The sequence below is a fragment of the Salarias fasciatus genome, chromosome 14, assembly GCF_902148845.1.
Source record: "Salarias fasciatus chromosome 14, fSalaFa1.1, whole genome shotgun sequence".
Lineage (NCBI taxonomy): Eukaryota > Metazoa > Chordata > Actinopteri > Blenniiformes > Blenniidae > Salarias > Salarias fasciatus.
The window spans coordinates 2,077,974-2,099,197 of NC_043758.1; the positions used below are offsets into that span (position 1 = coordinate 2,077,974).

General features: G+C 51.8%; 2 protein-coding genes and 1 pseudogene across 4 annotated transcripts in view; 2 read left to right on the top strand and 1 right to left on the bottom strand.

Moving 5' to 3' along the window:
* Positions 1–19,014, top strand: part of LOC115400121 (P2Y purinoceptor 14-like) — a 234,482-nt gene extending 215,468 nt beyond the window's left edge. The window contains exon 3 of the mRNA XM_030107789.1: positions 18,954–19,014. The gene's annotated coding sequence lies outside the window, so the exon portion shown is untranslated. The remainder of the gene's footprint in view (positions 1–18,953) is intronic.
* LOC115400650 (SH3KBP1-binding protein 1-like) lies at positions 497–7,363 on the bottom strand (annotated as a pseudogene).
* LOC115400120 (P2Y purinoceptor 14-like) lies at positions 4,496–19,384 on the top strand. 3 transcript variants are annotated; one of them, XM_030107788.1, is made up of 3 exons: positions 4,496–4,508; positions 7,375–7,380; positions 17,984–19,384. In XM_030107788.1, exon 3 carries the CDS (start codon positions 17,984–17,986, stop codon positions 19,001–19,003), a length of 1,020 nt encoding a protein of 339 aa, XP_029963648.1. In that variant the 5' UTR covers positions 4,496–4,508; positions 7,375–7,380; the 3' UTR covers positions 19,004–19,384. The 3 variants fall into 3 exon arrangements, with proteins under 3 accessions (XP_029963648.1, XP_029963646.1, XP_029963647.1); XM_030107786.1 differs by lacking the exons at positions 4,496–4,508; positions 7,375–7,380 and adding an exon at positions 16,493–16,505 and having other exon boundaries at positions 17,982–19,384; XM_030107787.1 differs by lacking the exons at positions 4,496–4,508; positions 7,375–7,380 and adding an exon at positions 16,784–16,901 and having other exon boundaries at positions 17,982–19,384.
* The last annotated feature ends 1,840 nt before the right edge of the window (positions 19,385–21,224 follow it).

Consider the following 21,224-nt stretch of genomic DNA (forward strand, 5'->3'; position numbering starts at 1 on the left):
TCTCCAATAAAAATAAAGTTTTATACAAATGTCAGACAAAAAAATGTTTAATTAAAAAAAAAAACTTTTGAAAAAACTTACATTTTGTCCACTTTGAGCTTCTGTACAAATACAAGCAGAAAAAACATTTTTTCAGGAGTTATAGATTCAATCCAGTAGTTTTTAGGATTTTATACAAAACATAATCTGCTGCAGAAATAATTTAATATTTAACATATTATAAATGTAAAAAACAGGAATAACTTCGTGCTTGTATTTTTCTTTTTTTTTTAAACTTTGTTAGTTTGATGAAGTCGTTCCATTCGAAGAATTTACTGTTTAATCTGAGTTTAAATGGAAAGATTCTGGAACGTCACATCCAAACGGAACCAGAGACAGAACCGGAAAGATAAACAGAAACAAACAAAAGAGAAAGATGCACAGAACCACAACCAGAAACAGAACCAGGCGGAAGAACCAGACAGGCAGCTGGAAGCTGACTCAGAAGTGGTCTCGTTCATGTGTGGCTTGGGGCTGGTGGGCGCGGGCAGTGGGCGGGGCAGTGGGCAGGGGCCGAGGTGGCGCTCTCTGGGACTGGCGGCGCCTCGGGTGCTGCTGGGACTTCTGTGGGTGATGCGGCAGCGACCCGGCGGGGAGAAGTGGGCGCCGCAGAACGCGTGGGGCTCACAGCTAAAGGGGCGGGGCTTGGAGGGGAGGTGGGCGTGGCCCGACGCTGCGGTGAAGAGAAGGACGAAGGGGACAACGGCGTCGAGGACAGCGATGAATGCGTTCCCGGCGGAGGGCGGGCGCCGGGCGACACGGAGAAGGTGGTGGGCGTGCGACGAGGCCGAACCGGGCTTCCAGCTCGCTGCACACCGCCAGGCTACGCCTACCGCCCTCCAGGCCCGCCTCCGAGCCTTTGGCCAGCTCTTGGCAGCGCTCCACGAAGCTGCCTCGCCGCACCGCCTCCCGGTCCTGGTGCCGCGGGGGGGGGGGGCTGTGGGGGTGGGCGGGGCCGTGCAGGGGGTGGGCGGGGCCGTGCATGGGGTGGGCGGGGCTGTGGATAGGGTCTCTGCTGGGTTTGGCGAGGGGCAGGGGGGGCGGAGCCTGCGGGGAGGCTGCCGCACAGCGAGGCAGTATGAACCTGAAGCTCCAGCAGCTCCCTCGACCTCCTGCGGAGTGGAGACGCTCCGTCCGGAAACTTTCAGCGAGCTGCGAGTGAAGACTGGAGAGAGAGGAGGGTGGTAAACAACAACAACAACACCACCACCGAGCTGCCAGTGAAGACTGTTCTGCTGTACTGCAGCAGGATTCTCTGATCCAGGATCAAGTGATCCAGACTCATTCAGTCCAGTTCAAACTGAGCCCTGAGGATCGCCTGACCAAAACTGCAAATCCAAAAATGGCGCGGGAGGGACGCCACGTTAGCTCCGCCCGTCTTTATAAACAGCGAGAGGTTTAAACGAGTGGACCTGTGAAGACTAGAGGACCGAGAGCGGAGCCCTGAGGAACGCCACCCCGGACGATCCCGGTACCTGCTGGTGGAGGCCCTGGGCGTGCTGTCGGGGGTCCGGGTCAGGGCCAGGTCGCACTGGTCCAGCAGCTCCAGCAGCTCCTCCTCCGTGGGCCCGCCCAAGCGCCCGGATGTCCACCTTGCCGGCGATCTCCATGGCCGTGGTCAGGTCCCACATCTGGATGCTGCCGTTGCTGTGGCCGCTGAACAGGTACCGGCGGGGACGGGAGCCGATCCGACTGGAACCCTCGCACTCGTGGACCATGAAGGCCGTGATGGAGGTCCCGTCCACCGAGCGCACCTCACACACCCTGACACCACACACACGACATGTTCAGGTTGAAACTTGTGAATTGAAATAAAGAACACCGAGTAAGAACAGAAAGACAGACAACGTTCCGTGACGTGACCCACCTCTTCCCGTTGGACGACAGTCGGACGTACAGCTTGTCGGTATCGGGCACGACTCTCTGGGAATGAAGACCTGCTGGTCGTCCCGCTCTCCGTACGGCCCTGGAAACAGCAGAACCGGCAGTCTGAGGAACCCGGTCTGGACACGCGGGCGGCCGGGAGCCGTGCGGCGCGTACGATCTCTGTCCCGGCGCTGCAGCCGCCGTGTCGTCCACCTCGTCCAGGCTGAGGATCTTGAAGGAGGTGAGCGGCGTGGATCCCGGCTGGGTGGAGATCATCCCCCGGAACCAGAGTCACCGTCCAGGGTGCGCACGTGGTTGTTGTCTGCACAGACTGAGAAGAGGCAGAAGGTGGGAATCACGTCTCTGCTTTTACAGAACTAGTTTCTCTGGTTCCGGCCAGCCAATCCAGACGCAGCAGAACCGACTTCACACTGCGCATTGGGAAAGGAACTGGAGCTCCTGAAGTCCTACAGTCTGCAGGAACCGTCAGAACTCTGGTTCCGTCAAACCGTGACTGGCCGGTCTGCTCCTGGGGTCTCGGCAGACCACTTCCAGAGCTGTGGCGTGTCGGACTCGGACTCGTACCCGAGATGAGGTGCTTCTCGGACAGCATGATCTTGGTGACGGGGCTGCGGGGACGGAGAAGGTCTGGAAAGCTGAGGTCCCGATCCACCGTCTCCGGATGCTGGACGATGACCGGACCGTCCCCGAGCTGGTTCCGTACGCGATCTCGATCCAGTTCCCGCTGTCACCTGACACAAGAGCAGCCCAATCAGAGGAGAGCCCGTCCGACACGGCGACAGGAGCACTGTCAGCAAGCCTGGAACGTGGTCTGGGCTCCGCCTACTGGTCTTGGAGTGAGGTAGACGCTGAGAGCGGTTGATGGCGTCCTCCGTCGGGTCCCGGTACCAGCTCCGTCACCAGCAGGTCGTTGTCCTTCATCCTCAGAGGAAACTTCTGGACGTCTGGCGGAGCGGAAGCAGGTGAGGACCAGCAGGGCAGGCCCACAGGGCTCGCGATGCGTCAGGGACCGGCGCTTACCGATGTAGTAGATGGATCCGTTGTTGCAGCCGAGGATGAGGAAGGACCCGGCCGTGTCATAGCTGCTGATCGGAACCACGTCCTGGTTCTGGAAGGTATGGAGAACCCAACGGGAGGCAGAGCTCAGCAGAGAGCGGCAAAACTAGACCTGAATGAAACCAGCTGACCCAGACCAGAACAGACCAACTGACCCAGACCAGAACAGACCAACTGACCCAGACCAGAACAGACCAACTGACCCAGATCAGAACAGACCAACTGACCCAGACCGGAACAGACCAACTGACCCAGACCGGAACAGACCAACTGACCCAGACCAGAACAGACCAACTGACCCAGACCGGAACAGACCAACTGACCCAGACCAGAACAGACCAACTGACCCAGATCAGAACAGACCAACTGACCCAGACCGGAAACAGACCAACTGACCCAGACCGGAACAGACCAACTGACCCAGACCAGAACAGAACAACTGACCCAGACCGGAACAGACCAACTGACCCAGACCAGAACAGACCAACTGACCCCCCCCAGACCAGAACAGACCAACTGACCAGACCGGAACAGACCAACTGACCCAGACCGGAACAGACCAACTGACCCAGACCGGAACAGACCAACTGACCCAGACCAGAACAGACCAACTGACCCAGATCAGAACAGACCAACTGACCCAGACCGGAACAGACCAACTGACCCAGACCGGAACAGACCAACTGACCCAGACCGGAACAGACCAACTGACCCAGATCAGAACAGACCAACTGACCAGACCGGAACAGACCAACTGACCCAGACCGGAACAGACCAACTGACCCAGATCAGAACCAGACCAACTGACCCAGACCGGAACAGACCAACTGACCCAGACCAGAACAGACCAACTGACCCAGACCGGAACAGACCAACTGACCCAGACCAGAACAGACCAACTGACCCAGACCGGAACAGACCAACTGACCCAGACCAGAACAGACCAACTGACCCAGATCAGAACAGACCAACTGACCCAGACCGGGAACAGACCAACTGACCCAGACCGGAACAGACCAACTGACCCAGACCAGAACAGAACAACTGACCCAGACCGGACAGACCAACTGACCCAGACCCGAACAGACCAACTGACCCAGACCAGAACAGACCAACTGACCCAGACCGGAACAGACCAACTGACCCAGACCGGAACAGACCAACTGACCCAGACCGGAACAGACCAACTGACCCAGACCAGAACAGACCAACTGACCCAGATCAGAACAGACCAACTGACCCCAGACCGGAACAGACCAACTGACCCAGACCGGAACAGACCAACTGACCCAGACCGGAACAGACCAACTGACCCAGATCAGAACAGACCAACTGACCCAGACCGGAACAGACCAACTGACCCAGACCAGAACAGACCAACTGACCCAGACTGGGACAGACCAACTGTCTGAAGCTGGATCTTAATTACTGACTCAATGAAACCAATACTTCAGACTTAAAGTGGTTCAAACACTCAGATAAAAAAGACCAAACTACATTCAAATCTGCGAATAACACTCTGACTGCTGTCCATCCGTTGCTCTGCCGGACTCAAGCCAGGTGAGAAGAGTCCGACTGGTTCCTGCCCACCCTGCCAGTGTTTAGTGACGGCGTTCCAGACCCCGACCTTCCCCGTGTGGCTGGTGGCGATCAGCTGGTTACCAACGAAGAAGAGAGCCTCGGCAGGCACGTTGAGACTGAAGACGCCTGCAGGAGGGAAGAGACGAGAGGCGGCCCGGTCAGAGACGAGACGTCCTGAGGCGGCGCCGGAGACGCGTCGTGGCAGACGTAAGGACAGCGGCGATCCGTCCGGGAGTCTCGTACCGATTTCATTCCCGTTGCCGTCGGGGGCAGATGGACCACAGGATGATCTCTGTGACGGACGCCACCGCCACCATCTTGTCGTTGTCTCCCAGCGAGCCGCCCATCACCTTGGCGTTGAGCGCCACTCTGTCGATCATCCAGTCGAGTCGAGGAGACGTGAAGACCTGCTGCCAGCCGGTGGATTCCTTCACCCTGGAGGGACGGGAAGCACAAACTGCTCTCACTCTTCTTATTCATGCAGCACCTGAATGGAAAACTGAATCTGAGGTTTCATTTAGAGAGTGTGTGTGTGTGTGTGTGTGGTGTGTGTGTGTGTGTGTGTGTGTGTGTGTGTGTGTGTGTGGGTGGTGTGTGTGTGTGTGTGTGTGTGGGTGTGTCACCTGTAGCAGACGACAAAATGAGCGTAGGCCACAGCAATCCAGTTATGATGTCCACAGATGATCCGCACCAAGCCAGGGTCAGACACCGGACCTACACACACACACACACACACACACACACACACACACAGGTCAGCCTCTGAAGCCCCGCCCCCGCCATCCCGTCGTCCGGTTGGTGCGCCGACCTGCCGCCGCCCTCTCCTCGCTCGCCGCCCGGCCCAGGATCCCGGCGTTGCCCAGGTTGGGCGGCATAGTGTTGCTGCGTCTGACGGGCGCTCGCTCCGGCGCCGCCGCTCGCCCTGCCATGAACTGTGACCCCGCCACACTGTGGCGGTTTCGCCGCTTCGCCGGGTAAACTGAGGTCAAGAGGTCACATCAATAATCAATGAGTGTCTTAAAGTTCATTTGACCGTATTTTAACTATTAAAATGATCCAGATCACAACTAAAGACCCATATTAAATTATTATAGTCTGACTTGATTTTCCTTAAAAGGTGACATATCTTTTGAGTGTGTGTGTGTGTGTGTGTGTGTGTGTGTGTGTGTGTGTACCTGGAGGAGGCAGGTATCCGTTGAACAGAACATTCCCACAGGATGATCGGTCCAACTCGTCACACAGCTGCAGTTTTCTCACTGAATTAAAAAAAACAAAAAAAACACCACATAGTTCTTCCTTCAGACACACACTCTGTTTCTGTGGTTGTGTGTTTATGTGTGTTTATCCCATTTTGTGTGCATTGCCCACCCAGTGGTGTGATGCCGTAAAACTCGGCCTCGTGCATGAGCATGTGCACGTTGATGGAGCGGGGGTGGAGCTCTTTGGTCCGCAGGAAATTCAAGATCGGAGCGAAGAGCGACGGATCTCTGTCGATGAAGATCTGCCAGGAGGAAGAGGAGGGAGCACCGGGTGATCAAGAGCACCAGAGGACACACACACACACACACACACACACACACACACACACACACACACTGAACTCACAGCTCCTGTCTCGTCCTTCAGAGTTGAGATGCGTCCGCTCAGCAGACTGAAGGAGAAACACCGAGTCAGTTTAGGATCCGATCAGTCTCACTGTGTGTTTTCTGAACCAACCTGGAGAAGAAGGAGTCAGGAACCCACGTGAGTGTCTGCCGGGAGGTACTGAACCTGGAAACACACACACACACACACACACACACACACACACACACACACACACACACACACACACACACAGCTTACATCCATTGAATTCTGAATTTTATGAACTCCACATTAAAAATGATCCTTATGCTGGAATCTCCCTACAATCCTGTGATTCTTTGTCTGTGTGATGATGTTCGCATGAACTTTTTGGTGAAAACATTCAGACTTTGTTCAGCCTTAACTTGATTTTGATGTGGTTCCATTGTCGGACAGCATAATCAATTCACATCCACACGTCTTTAACTCTGTGTTGTTCCATCATCGGACACCATAGTCTTGTTTGCTATTCAGTGAAGTCTTAGCAAAACACTAACACAGTTTATACCGATCAATGGCCTCACTGTGTGTGTGTGTGTGTGTGTGTTTCTATATTTAACAAGACAGCTTGTCTGAGTCTCAGTCAACCTGCTTCCAATATCGGACAAGCTTTGACTGCACGTCGTGTCATGCTTAACGATCTTTTGGTTGAATCTGGTCGTTTGTCTGCGTTTGCTGTCGCACCGAGGCACCTCTGAGCGCGTGCGTTCATTAATCTGTCGTTATTAATCTGTAGTGCACTTTCGACCCCGTCCAACAATGGAGCGGATCCGTTTGAGGTGTATCACCGGACACGATGTCTACTTTTCCTGATTACAAACAGTGAAAGGTGTTTCTTTTGAGTTGTTACATATTTATAACTAAGTTACAAATTCAAAATACGTATCTATAGTGTTTCAAAAATCATAAACTTCTTAAAAACCGAAATGATTGTGAAGATACAGAGAGCCGTCCGATAATGGAAGCCTGGATATTAGCCTCAGCTAGCCGCAGCTAGCCTCACCTCTTCCCCCCCGACATTCAGGTGGATAATGTCCCCGCTTCGAGACATCCTGGGAGCGGCTGCAGTTCCTCCGAGAGGCCACGGGCCGCACGGAGCCCGCAAACAGCCCGTAACGCACACTTTTAATCCATTTCACGGGCTTCTTCACTTCCGCTGCTGCTTCTGGAGCGACTTCCGGTCACAGTGAGGCGGAGCGCAGGGGGCGGAGCTAACCCCGACCCGGATTACTGGGATAGGTGGATCCGGAGTGAGGACTGGATCTGGATCCGGAATGACACGCTGTACTGTTTGTGCTTTGTGTGTTTTTTATTTTACAGTTTTTCCCTTTTCTTAGTTTTTTTGTTAAATTATTATTGTATATTATTATTATTATTATTATTATTATTATTATTATTATTATTATTATTATTATTAATTCGATATGTTTGCTTTTATTCCCCTTTATTACTGTAATGAACACATTGTTACTGGACGCTGTCTCGAGCTCCAGGAAGCAGCTTATGGGGCTTCAAATAACTAAACCAACCAAATTCTGGATGCAGACTGCTGCAACACTGAAAGCCCGAAAAACACCAACCTGACAATAGTTTCTGAAAAACATTGACGGATGATGGTTTAGGAAATGTGACAGCTGATCGTACACAGTGGTTTTTCCAGCAGTGTCCCTGAGTCCATACAGTGGTTTCTGAGTGTTTCTTTACAGCCTCTTGGACTGATTTTCTCTCTGAAGCTCCTGACACTGACCTCTGACCTCTGATTTCATGGGCTGCCACATGTTCCACCTGAAGCTTTTACTTTTTGAGCTTTCAGCTCTTTTCTTCTCGCTGAGTTGGAGGTTTCTCTGTACGAGCCTGGATGTTTGTTTGCAGCTGCAGCGTCTCGTGTCGTCGCTGCAGCTCCTGTTTGTTTTCTCAGAGGTTCAGCGAGTTGAGGCGGCTTCTGCAGCTGGACCGACGGACGACACGCTCTTCCTCCTCCTCTGCTGTCGGCTGGAGTCCTCTTCCTCTCATTCTCCTGAGCAAGGCAGCGTGGTGGGCGGTCTGCAGGGCTTCCTGAGGCGGACCGGCACTCAGAGCCGTCATCTGAACGCCCCCGTTTCCATGGAAACCGAGGGAAAACACAAATTACCAGAACTGCTCAGACTCCATCTCCTTATTGACAGCACTACTCCTGGTCCAGGTCCTGGTCCAGGTCCTGGTCCAGGTCCTGGTCCTGTACTCAACCATCACAGTAAACAGGAGTTCTGCACGTGCACAGTATATGGACAATCAGAGCAATGTTTTCCTCCAGACTGTATAGGACTCCCAATCAGATTCTCCTGGTCCTGGTCTTGTTCTGGTCCCAGTCCAGATTCTCCTGGTCCTGGTCCTGGTCTTGGTTCTGGTCCCAGTCCAGATTCTCCCGGTCCTGGTTCTGGTAGTTTTAGAGTTGACAGTTACCATAACAACAGTCGAACTCTGTTCTGTCCAGATGAACGTCTGCGTTCTATCCTTACAGTGTTTTGGTTTCATTACAGAAACCAACAACAGCACCAACTAGTGGACCAACATGGTAACTGGATGGTTTTCACTGTCTCCTGTTTTCGTGGAAACAGATATGGTTTTACAAAACAACGCCATGCAAACATGAAACTTTTCTGAAACAAAAACACAAAAACAATGTTTTCAGTTGAGACGTTGTCATGGAAACGGGGTGTCACCTAAAAAGTCTCTGACCAGCCTGAAGTTCCACGGCGAAGGAAGGAACCCCGTCTCAGGGTTCTGTCCTCTGCTGAGGGGTTTCAGAATCCACATCCGTCCCTGTGAAGACAACAGGATGTGATCCAGACTGATGCCACCTTCTTTTTAACATCCTCACGGTTCCACTTTTAGCTCCTAACTCCGATCCCCCTCCTCCCCCACCGCCCCATCGGATTCAGCCGCTCTCTGGAGGTTTATTATCAGAAGCAATGAAGACACTCCAGAGGCAAAGTCCAAATAAAAAGGCTTGATGAAAATTTTTAAAGCTTTTTGTTTGAATTTCACAGTAAAAGAAACTTTGGAATTTCATTTTCACGCATAACAAACCTGTTTGTTAAACAGGTTAAAGGTGCTGTAGGCAGGATTTTGCTAGTCAATGCTAATTTTTCTGTGTTTTCTTTGGATTAAATGTTAGAGTATCCATTGATAATCCTATAGGAGTGTAGCATAACTGCACGACCGCGAGGGCGCAGCGTTTCCATCTGTCTCTGTTCTGAGCTGAAAAGGAATCTCGACAGCTCCAGGTATCTTTGACCAATCAGAAGAGCCCAACCAATTGGTCGAGGGGCATTCGTTGCACGTTCTTGTGGGAGGGGCTTAACTTGCGTAAGGGCGTGATGTCAGAGAAAACAGGACAGGATTGGCTGTGCTGGGTTTCAAATCACCATCTTAGATGGGTCAAATCGCCATCTTGCTTAGGTAAACCTAAGCAAGATGGTGGAGATGCTGAATCCTGCCTACAGCACCTTTAATAAAGGTAAAACAGGTCAGTTCGCCTGCAGTAACAGACTCTGGAACTAACCTGGTCCAAAGCAGCTTTTTCCCTCCAAACCTTGAATTTCTCCTTGACTCCGCCCACTTTAAGCGCCACAGAGTTTATTTTCCTCCTTCATTCATTCAGCTGGAGAGTTTAGAGGAGCAGATTTCTGTCCTCTGTCATTTCAAACTATCTTGTATATACATATACGAGTATATATATACATATATCTGTATAAAGTTGAAATGACGACCCCTCCCTCTGCTTCCCCCGTTGCCATGGAGACTCATCTAAACGGCTCAGTTGACGCTGTCTTTTTAACTTCTTCAGACCCGAGCGGTTGTTTGACGTGCATTTTTTTTTTTCTTTTTCTTTTGGGCTTATTAGACCCTGTTAAGTATAAAAACTAAGCATCATCCTTTTACATGTTTTAAATTTTAAGAAAAATAAAGTCCACGTATGTTGACTTTTTGTCTGAATTTCCTGAAAACACAGTACAGTCACGACTGTCACGTGTGAGTGCAAAACTCTTCATTTCCCCTCTAAACATAGTTTTTTCCCTAACTGCTTTTGCATATATCAATAGTGCATACTGATATGGAATGATGCTTTGTTTTCAAAGTTCTCAGGAACACAGTGTGAAGGCCGCTCTGTTTTGTCTGAAGTCACTTGGAAACAGCGTCTGCTAGTCTGGTGAGATCTGGCTATATGAGATGGCGTGGCCGGAAGTCATGCCAGAGTCGGGCTGGATTCTCTCCGGAGCAACAGCCTTGCTCTCAATCAGCTGATTTGTGTGTGCTTCCTCTGCAATCCTCAATAAATCCTCCTTGTGCAGCGTCAACACCTTGACTCGGCATCTTTGGCTCTGATTCACCAAAAATTCCACAACAGTTTGGGGGCTCGTCAGGGATCTAAATACAACATAAACGAGTGAGTGCAGATGTTTCCTCTGTTAAATATTTAACTCAGGAAGTAATGCCTTACCTGTGGGGATGTTTGACTAGATAAAAGAACTATTTCATAGTTGATTGGAATTGTAAAAGCAAATTTCTAAACATAAAGAGCCAAAGATGTCCCTAAATTTTTGATTGATTCTTATCAATCAATTGCTAATGATTAGTAACAATTGGGTTGTAATAATAATTTAATTCTAACTTGGAACTGTGGCTGAGAGAGCTTAGGAAGAGTTTCTAGACTTGGAGTCTGGACGGCCCTGGGGGCCACTGCGTGGAAGGCTGAGCCCCTGAAGCGACTTTGTTTTCACTCGGATTGGATCCGAGATTGACGCACCGCAGAGCTTGGGGGGTATCTTAATATAGCCTCTTCACCAGGGTGGGCCTGGTGCATGTGACAGAAGGGTTGATGATTTCCCTAACGGGCTGACCTGCACTGTTGCAACTGTGGGTGGCGTCGCGTGTGGAAGTTTCTACTGGTGAAACTTTTTGAAAACCTGGTGAGTGTGATTCTGCAGGTCACCTCACGGCTCTGACTCTCTCTTTCACGTTAAAAGAAAAGGGGGTAAATAGAGAAGAAGGTCATGATGCTGTGAGGTTGTTTAGGTTTGTAGAGGACATGTGTTGCTGTTTTGTGTGCAGTTATTGTTTGTGCTAATCTGTTTGGTAAACACCAAAGTGTTAAACATAGGAAAAGAAGAGACAGGAAGTAGAACAGCACGGCGTGGTCTGATCCTGTTGAAAGTTTTCAGAAACTATTCGATGAGTTCACACCGGTCGGGGTGGTCGGCAGGACCAAGATATTGGAATGTTTAGAAGAGTCACAATCTACGGCCCGAGTGATGATTTCTGGCTGGTTACGCAGACAACCGAGTGATCTGAGAACACCGAGAGAGTTAAAGTTTACTTTGATGCGTGGTGGTTTTGCATTTGCTGGTTCTGTGTAAAACACTGATCGTGACTCCTCACTTGTGCCACAAAACCAATTGTACACATACAATTTTTTTTTAAATGTCTGTTGCCATGTTTTGAAAATAAGTGCAAATTACACAACTAACAGTAACATTTTTGCCCCTTTCGGACAGTCAGTCAGTTCCAGTACAGCGTCATTCACATGCTTGTAACAAAGTATAAAACATTCAAAGAGTGTTGCATTGTCACTGTCTCATATAAATAACGCCTTAGGTAAACTGAATTTACCTAAGGGTACAATCAATATTTTTGAATCTTTGAATCTTGAATCAACATGTTTTAACAGGTTTGAACTTCACAGTGCACAGTGGACAGTCACACCTAACGGTTGTGATCAGCTTTCAAGCACAGAAACACCTTACAGGTCCCACAATGCACTGGGGTTCTCCCAGTGCAGGAAGCATTGCTAGATGTTCATTGTTCCTGGATGTGCATGTACAGTCATGTCTGTCCTGTTCAGTTTTGTCCTCTTGCTCAAACTCTGAGAGTTTAGCATCAGTTGAGTGGCCCTCCAGTGCATTCCACGTCCTGCACAGTTCTGCTTAGTGTAAAGAAGTTCTAGATTTACCCATGCAAGCAATTCACTGAGGTGTATTGGTGCATATAGTTGAATGTGAGTGCATGTTTATATGAAATTTGATGATTTATCTTCAAATAAGAACAAATACCTTGATTGTTCTGTCCCGGAGGGCTTGGTCCTGGTGCTGGCCAACCCACGTTGCAGGTGGGACAGCATTTGTCTAACTCCGGGATGACAGGCAAATCTGGATGAGTGTAGCCAATGTAGCACCTCGCTACGCACCTCGGGCGAGACGAATGTCCTGTCGGCGGGTCCACCCCCAGGACCTGGCTCGCCGACCAAGGCCTCCCGCACCCGCTCCATTACGCGCCATGGCAGTGTTTACCCCCACGGAAGCCTTCTTGCTCTCCTCTCCTGCATCGGCGAATTGTCGCAAGAGGGCATCAGGTCTGGCATTCCGGGTGCCTGGGCGAAACGTAACGGGCCAAGACGGAGAGCAGCCTGCCGACTGGAGGCAGTTGGCCCGGCAGCGGCCACCCCAAGAGATCACCCTCCCCCCAGTCCAGGAGATGAGGGGGTCGTGGAGCCGCAGCCAGGGGTACCCCAGGACTGTATCGGTGGAACGAGGTAACACGAAGAACCTGATTTCTTCCCTGTGGTCATCGGGGGAAAGCAGGGTCACTGGGGCCGTACGGAACCGAACAACAGCGACCTGGGATCCGGAAGTACAGAGGATACGTCTGGTCGGAGCAGACCTGTCGACGTCAACCCCCAGCCTCCGTGCCAGCGCCTCTGAGATGAAGTTCCCCTCTGCTCCCGAGTCCACCAGAGCCCGGCACAGCACTTCCGCAGAGCGACATGACAGCTTGACAGGCATCACAAATGTCTTAATAGAGTCTTGGCTCTCTTAGCCCGCCAACCCCCCTATAACCATTGGCAGGCCGTCTTTTGGCCGGTTGGGACATCTGTCACTGGCATGGCCGGGCTCCCCACAGTAGCAGCACAATCTGCGACTCACCCTTCGCAGACGTTCCGAATCTGTGAGCTTGATGCGGCCGACCTCCATGGTGTCCGGGTTCTCCTCCATCGTGGGCGTCAAAACTCTGGGACAGGCTGAGGCTGCTTCCCCTGGACTGACTGCCCTGATGCAGTTACCCAGCCGGACAGCCTGTGATATTAGATCGTCGAGAGTCTTAATATCATCTTGGCGAGCCAGTACAGCCTGGAGCTCCGATCTGAGCAAAACAAAAGTACTCCTCGCAGTGCTACGTCATTCCACCCGCTTGCGGCTGCTGCCACCCTGACGTCCACCAAGTGGTCAGCGATGGAGCGCCCTCCAGGTCTCATCGTCAGCAGCCGTCGGGAAGAATCCCCGTCCAGAGGCTACCAAGGGTGGGGGGTCCGGTGGCGGAGCAGATTCAGATTCAGAAAACTTTATTGATCCCATAGGGCCACTCATTTGCAGCACATCTCGAGCAGTTTCACACATACATACAACATGAGACAGTCCAGTTCAGCCACAAGTGGAACTCAGGTTGAACTATATTAAAACAAGCAATACAATAAACAATTTAAGAGCTGGAATTCAATAATTTGATTGCAGAAGGCACAAAGGAGTTTGAAAAACGATTAGTTTTCCAAGCTGGAGCATAATACCGGCGTCCAGAAGGCATCAAGATAAACCCTGGAGTCAGAGGATGAAGAGGCTGAGCCAAGATACTCTGTGCTTTACTCAGCACCTGCTGCTCCCACAGAGAATGCAAGTCTCTCAGTTTAATTCCTGTGATTTTAGAACAGGTCTTGACAATGTTCTGCAGTTTGTTTTTATCCCTCACAGACAAGGATTGAAACCAACAGATAAAAGAAAATGTGAGCAAACTCTCAATAAACGAGCAGCCCACGTTTGACAATGTTCTCAGTGTTCATGTCAAATCTTAACTTGTCATCTATCACCCGCGCCCAGATATTTATAACCATTGACAATTTCCACGCTGTGGAGCGTCCCCGGAAGATGCACCCTGGGCTGATTTTGCTTCCACTAATTGCTTCACCATCGACATACACTCGGTCATCTGTTGTCCCAGATGACGCAGGTAACCCTCAACAGCATCCAAACGTTCCTTGGTTGCGGCGGGGCGCCTCTCTGCTGGGTCTGGGGTCTGGCCGGATCGTTCTGTCGTGGTCGGTGTGCAGTCAGACCCAATTGCAGAGAGACAGAAGCAGGATTGATGATTGAACAAGTTTATTCAGTGAAGATAACCACGAGGGCTGCAGCCTGGCAGCAGCGTCACAGGTTGGCTCGTGGCGAGCTCATGGCGTGACCGTGGCAAGGTCGTGGCATGACGAGGTCCTGGCGAGATGACGTCGTGGCATGGTGTGGCAAGACTAGACAAAAACCTCCTCGCTGCTTGGCAGAGCAGCCGGATCCCTCTGCAGCAGCAAGGGAGTCTGGTAAGGGTAACGATCCGGCAAGGAGCAGGTGGCAGGGGGGGGTTATATAGGCAGCTAGAGTGGCAGTCCCCAGGTGAATGCAATCAGCAATCAGCAGGACCCAGGGAGACTGAGACTGTGTTCGAAACCGCATACTTACCTACTAGTCATGCTAACTTATTGAGTATGCAGTGTGTTTACACTGGCATTATGCGATTTTGAGTATGCGAGAAGTTCCCAGATGCATACTGCATTCGCCAGAAATGTTGAGTATACATCGTGTGTTCACTACTCATACAGAAATTACCCAAGATGCAACGTGACGGACAGCGGTTGCGCCAGACAGAACTTGCGCCGCCTGGCGGCCGGCAGGTGTGGTGGTGGGGGGGGTGGGGGCTGGCCCCGCAATCTGGGTCCGGCCCCGGAGGGTGTGAGAAACTCTGTGCTCGCTGGCGGGCCCGCCGCTGGGGTGGCGCGCCGCACCGGGGGGCCCAGGGGTCAGCCACCGGACCTCCGGACCCGACTCAGTGCGACACCCGGGGCGGGCCCGCTACGTAGGACCGCTGGGTGAGACCGGGCATCTCGGTCCTGCTGCTGAGCGGGTCGGCGGGGAGCCAGTCAGAGAGGCGGGGGCGGGCGGTGGCGTGATCCATGGTCGCCTGGCCTGGAGGCTGGGCTGCTGGGTCGGGGGACCCGACTGCCATGGCCACGGCGCTGAGCGCCGTGCCGGGCGGGGGGCCCCCGTGGCGGGTCCGGGGTTTGTGTGTGCTCTGCTTCTCTGCTTCTCTGACACCTCCGTGCTGGAGCCACTCACTGCGGCTCACTCACATTTTACCGAATTCGTCCAAACAAAATCATAAACAGTTGGTATTCGGACAAATAAACGACACACTGGGGCTCTAAACGACCACTTTGTCGCCTAATTTGACAAAAAATCTTGATGAAGTTGTACATTTGAAGAGTTTAGAGCTAAAGTGAAATCAGCTTTAGCAGGTCGATTTCGGCTCGGAGAGGAGTGCAATGCATCGTGGGTTATTATGTAGTATGCTGTACTGTGAACGCTTTGCATACTGTCTGATGGACTGAGTATGCAGGATACAGTATGGGTAGTATAAGTATGGAAGTATGTAGTAGGCAGTATGAGGTTTCAAACACAGCATGAGACTGCCTTCGACCTGCCAGACTGGGGTCCTGACAGTAAGTCAGGAAATATGACTGGACTTCTTACCTTGCCGACATTTTTGGGGTTTGGAGTGGCTGGCTGAACTTAGACATGTGCTGACAGCCATTGAGAAATTTTCTTGAAGTGTGTAGTACTCTTCTGACACCACTGGGTGGCAGCGTAAGGGTCCTCATATGTAGCCAAGAGGCCCCAGTTCAGCAGAATTACTGGCTATGGCGAAATAAGCCAAGATGTGACGTCCACACGAGTACGCCGGGTCTTAAGAGCTGAAGCTGTGGCGCTGAACTCCAGCTGGAATGACTCAGAGTTGATCAAATTCAAATCAGCTTTTCTGAAACCGAACAGAGAGACGTGTCTCAGAGGAGATCAGCTGACGGTGGAGGGTGAGACTGGGCCTCCTGCCGTCAGCAGCCCCATGTTGCCTCTGCAGCTGACTCCACTCCAGCCTGATTTCTCTAAAACTTTATCAAACAGTGAAACTCTTTGTTTTCCAGAAAGGGACAGTTTGAGCCTTTTGTCTTTCCTTCTTCTTCGTTGTTGTTGTTGTTGTTGTTGTTGTGTAATGAAGTTGTCAGAGCCACAGCCGCAGCCTGATATGATGGCGGCGGCGGCGGCAGCAGCGTCTGGAGGCGTTTCCTCCGGATGAGGGAGAAGTGAAGGAGTCCCGCCTGGAGGCAGGAAGAGGAGGAGCAGCTCCGGATATAAGAGACGAGCTCAGAGTGTCTCTGGTCACAGCTGGAGGAAACGTCTGCCTGGAGGGTGAGTAGAGAGAACACACAGGCGGGGGGGGGGGGGGGTATCGTCCTCTAACATCCAGATTATAGAACATCTTCCTCCTCTAGCATCAGATTATAGAGCATCTTATTCTTCTAACATCCAGATTGTAGAGCATCTTCCTCTTTCCAAACACTGTATCATGTTCAGAGGTCCAGGAATCTTCATCACTGATGCTTCAGTTGAGTAAAAACGGAACCAAACCCGTGTTTTTGAGCCTGTTTCCAGAGAATCGAACCTGGTGTCCGCAGCTGCTGCAGCTTCTCGACTGAGGCAGTGAAATCTCTTCACGTGCCGTGCCAGCTGTTCTGACCAGCACCGAAAGCAGAACCTCTTTTTAATTTTGCACATCAGCATCTCGATCCCTCTGAAACCCACCGGGTGAGTCAGCTGGAAACGTCCTGACGCTGCAGGAAGTCTGAACACACTTCAGCTCAGTGATCACATCGATCGGGGAGAAACTCCTCCACTCATAGGTGTGACAGCAGCACGTCAACACCTTTTATCAGTCCTAAAGAGCCATTTTCACAATTTTTCAACAACGTCTGGAGATGCAAAACAGTAAATTATCTGAACTGAAGAAGAAAACATTGAAGAAAAAAAAAAGAAGAACTGAGGTCGAATTCCTAAAGAGTTCCAGGTGCAGTTTGAAGGTTTTATTGCACTTTTAGCTTCTATGGACATTTGTCAAGTTTTTGTTCTTTTGTCTTTTTTTGCTTTTCCTCATTAAAGTTATGCTAGAAATTTGAATCAAGTCATTTTTTCCATTCTCTCTTTCCTGAGAGCTGCTGATGACAAAGTGTTTTCTAGTCACAGTCCAATCAGTGAACTTCTCACATTTCTCTCAGTGAGTAATCTGGGGTTTTGGAAAGAGAACTTTGTAACTTCAGTATTTTGATTTCCACCTCAGTGGAAGTTGGAAAAAATAAGAAAAAGCTTCAAGTCATTTTAACATCACCGACCTCCGTTCACTCAGCTTCACTCCATCTCGTCAGCCATAAAACAAACACATACTTCCACACAGGCAGAAATTAAATAAATCACTCTTTTGAGAGGCATCGTTTCATTGTTTCTATAATTAGTGGGAATTTTCCAGATGAGATCCTAGTTTGGAGCCGGATGGTTTTTGGGATCAAACCTGTTTGAAGATCTAAAAAAAGCTTAAAAATCAATAAATAAGTGAACCAGGAAGAGGAGACACTCTGCTGTTTGTACAGGAGGCTGTGTGTGTGTGTGTGTGTGTGTGTGTGTGTGTGTGTGTGTGTGTGTGTGTGTGTGTGTGTGTGTGTGTGTGTGTGTGTGTGTAAACAGTGCTGCAGGTTTTCAGACAGGAACAGAAACAACAGATGAGTGGGACGAGTCTGAGTTACACACACACACATGCACACACACACACGCACACACACGCACGCACACACACACTGTCCTCACTGAGTCTTCTTGTGTTTCTTGTGTTTTCAGGAATGGCTCACCTTAACTCCACCCACCTGCCCAACAACCAGTCAGACTTCAGTAGCGTCTTCACACAGCAGGTGCTGCCGCCGCTCTACTTCGTGATCTTCCTGGTGGGCGTGGCCCTGAACGGCGTAGCTGCCTGCATCTTCTTCCGCGTGCCGGCGGACTCGGGGCTGGTGGTGTACCTGAAGAACATGGTGGTGGCCGACCTGCTCATGTTGTCCACGTTCCCGTTCCGGGTGGCGGCCCAGCTGGGGCTCGGCGGCTGGCGCCTGCATGTGGTGCTCTGCCGCTACACCGCCGTGCTCTTCTACTCCTCCATGTACGTGGGAATCCTCTTCATGGGCTTCATCAGCCTGGAGCGCTACGTCAAGATCGTCCGCCACACGTCTTCCTCCGCCTCCTCGTCCCCAACATCCTCGCTGCACCTCCTGCAGAGCACTGGCTTTGCCCGGGTGCTGGCACTCCTCACTTGGGGCCTGCTCCTCCTTGGCGTGCTGCCCAATGCCGTGCTGACCAGCCGACCGGCCGACGAGCGGAACGCCCGGCAGTGCATGCAGCTGAAGACGGCGCTGGGCGTGCAGTGGCACCGAGCCTCCACCCTCTTCAGCGTGTCCCTGTTCTGGGCCACGCTGCTGGTGCTCCTCTTCTGCTACGCCTCCATCGCCCGCCGCGTCTACCAGACGTACCGCCGCGTCCGCTGCGACAGCGGCGACGTCTGCCGCAAGTCCAACCGCAGCATCTTCAGCATCCTGGCCGTCTTCTTCATCTGCTTTGTGCCGTACCACGTCTGCCGTGTACCCTACACACTCAGCCAGATGCCGGCGTCCGGCTTCAGCCGCCATGCCCGCTTCCTGCTCTTCCAGGCCAAGGAGGGAACGCTCTTTCTGTCGGCGCTCAACGTCTGCCTCGACCCCGTCATCTACTTCCTGATGTGCCGCACCTTCAGGGAGTCGCTGCTCCGCAAACTGTCGGGACGAGAGAGGAGGAGGTCACTGACCACGGCCCAGAGCCTCAGCAACATCTAGGAGGCAAGGAGACGAGGGGTCAAGGAGACGAGGGGGCAAGGAGGCAAGAAGACGAGGAGACGAGAAGACAAGCAGGCAAGTAGGTCACTGACCACGGCTCAGAGCCTCAGCAACATCGAAGAGGCAAGGAGACGAAGAGGCAAAACGACTAGGAGATGAGCAAAGCTTGTCACTTTGAGACAAGGACACTAGGAGACGATGACAGGAGGAAGAACTGTCCAGGATCTTGCTCTCCTCTGAGGAGACAGAGATTCATGAAACACTGACTTTGAGTTCTTTCCCATCAGCTGTTATCTTGTTTGTTGTCGTGGAAACACTGATCTGGAAACGTCAACGATCATTAGACGGCACTGAAGCTAAACGAGGTTTGATTCAAAGATGATGAGGTTTGATTTTATCTGTAAATAAAGATTCCAAACTTTGAATCTCTCAAAGATTTGATTTTCATTGTTGATGATGAAAGAGGGAAGAAATGAGGAAGTGGAGGAGGAAGTGAGAACGGACCGCAGACTGGAATGGGTGTCACGTCGGAGAAACAGGAAGTGAGAGCATGCACAGACCTGCAGAGACCTGCAGAGACCTGAAGGTACCTGAAGGGATCTGCAGGGACCTGGGTGTATACCGGCTACATATATTCAGGCTCACCTCCACACAGCATGGTTTCTGGAACCCAACCTCTCAAGGAGGGCTGGACTCTCCACTTCTCTGGTGTTGCCCGTAGTGAGAGGTGGTGGTCTGGTGTGGGTTTTCTTATAGCCCCACAGCTCAGCCGCCATGTGTTGGAATTCACTTTAGTGAACCAGGGGGCAGCGCCCCTGCGCCTTCGGGTCAGGGATAGGTGCTTCGTTGTTGTCTCGGCTTACGGGCCGAACAGCAGTGCAGAGTACCCGGCCTTCTTGGAGTCCCTGGGAAGGGTACTGGACAGTGCTCTGTCTGGGGACTCCATTGTTATACTGGGGGAAGTTAACACCCGAGTGGGCAGCGACAGTGAGATCTGGGGGGGGGGGGGTTATTGGGATGCACGGCCAACCCAATCTGAATCCTTGTGGTGCACTGTTATAGGACTTGCATGCTAGCCACAGCTTATCCATGCAAACACCATGCTTGAGCACAGGGGTCTCACAAGTGGTCAGGGCACCAGGACACCTGATGTTGGAGATCGATGATTGACTTTGTTGTTGTGTCAACTGACGTCTGACTCGTGTCTTGGACACTCGGATAAAGACAGGAGAAGAGTTGTGGACTGATCACCACCTGGTGGTCAGTTCGATTCGCAGACGGATGAGGAACCCAGACTGATTTGTCAGAGCTAAACGTGTTGTGAGTGTCTGCTGGGAACGCCTGGTGAAACCTTCTGTCAGCAGGGTTTTCAACTCCCACCTCCCGGAGAGCTTCTCTCATGTCCCGAGGAGGATGGGGACATGGAGTCTGAGTGGACCATGTTCTCCACTTCCATTGTCGAAGCAGCTGCACAGAACTGTAGTCGTAAGGTCTCTGGTGCTGCCATGGCAGAAACTCCCGAACCCGGTGGTGGACACCGGAAGTAAGGGAGGCCGTCAAGCTGAAGAAGGAGTCCTATCGAGCCTTGTTGGCTCGAGGGACTCCCGAAGCAGCTGACAGGTACCGGCAGGCCAAGCGAACTGCAGCCCAAGTGGCTGTGGAGGCAAAAACTCGGGTCTGGGAGGAGTTCAAGGAGGCCATGGAGGAGGATTACCACCAGCAGCATGGCCCAGAGGCAGCCTCAAAGAAATTCTGGCAAACCATTCTGTGCCTCAGGAGGGGAGAGCAGATCTCCGTCACCACTGTTTACAGTGGAGGTGGGGAGCTGCTGACCTCAACTGGGGATATTGTTGGACGGTGGAAGGAATACTTCGAGGACCTCCTTAATCCCCTCACCACGTCCTCCGAGGAGGAAGCAGAGGCTGAGGTCTTAGAGGTGGACTTGTCCATCACCCAAGCTGAAGTCACCGAGGTGGTCGGTAAGCTCCTCGGTGGCAAGGCACCGGGGGTGGACGAGATTCGCCCCGAGTACCTTCAGTCTCTGGATGTGCAGGGACACTCTTGGTTGACACGTCTCTGTAACATTGCGTGGCGGTCGGGGACAGAGCCTCTGGATTGGCAGACCAGGGTGGTGGTTTCCCTTTTTAAAAAGGGGGACCGGAGGGTGTGCTCCAACTATAGGGGGATCACACTCCTCAGCCTCCCCAGAAAAGTCTATTCC

Bases quoted from the DNA above. Each gene is read 5' to 3' on its own strand.
- LOC115400120 (XM_030107788.1), top strand. From the start codon at position 17,984: ATGGCTCACCTTAACTCCACCCACCTGCCCAACAACCAGTCAGACTTC.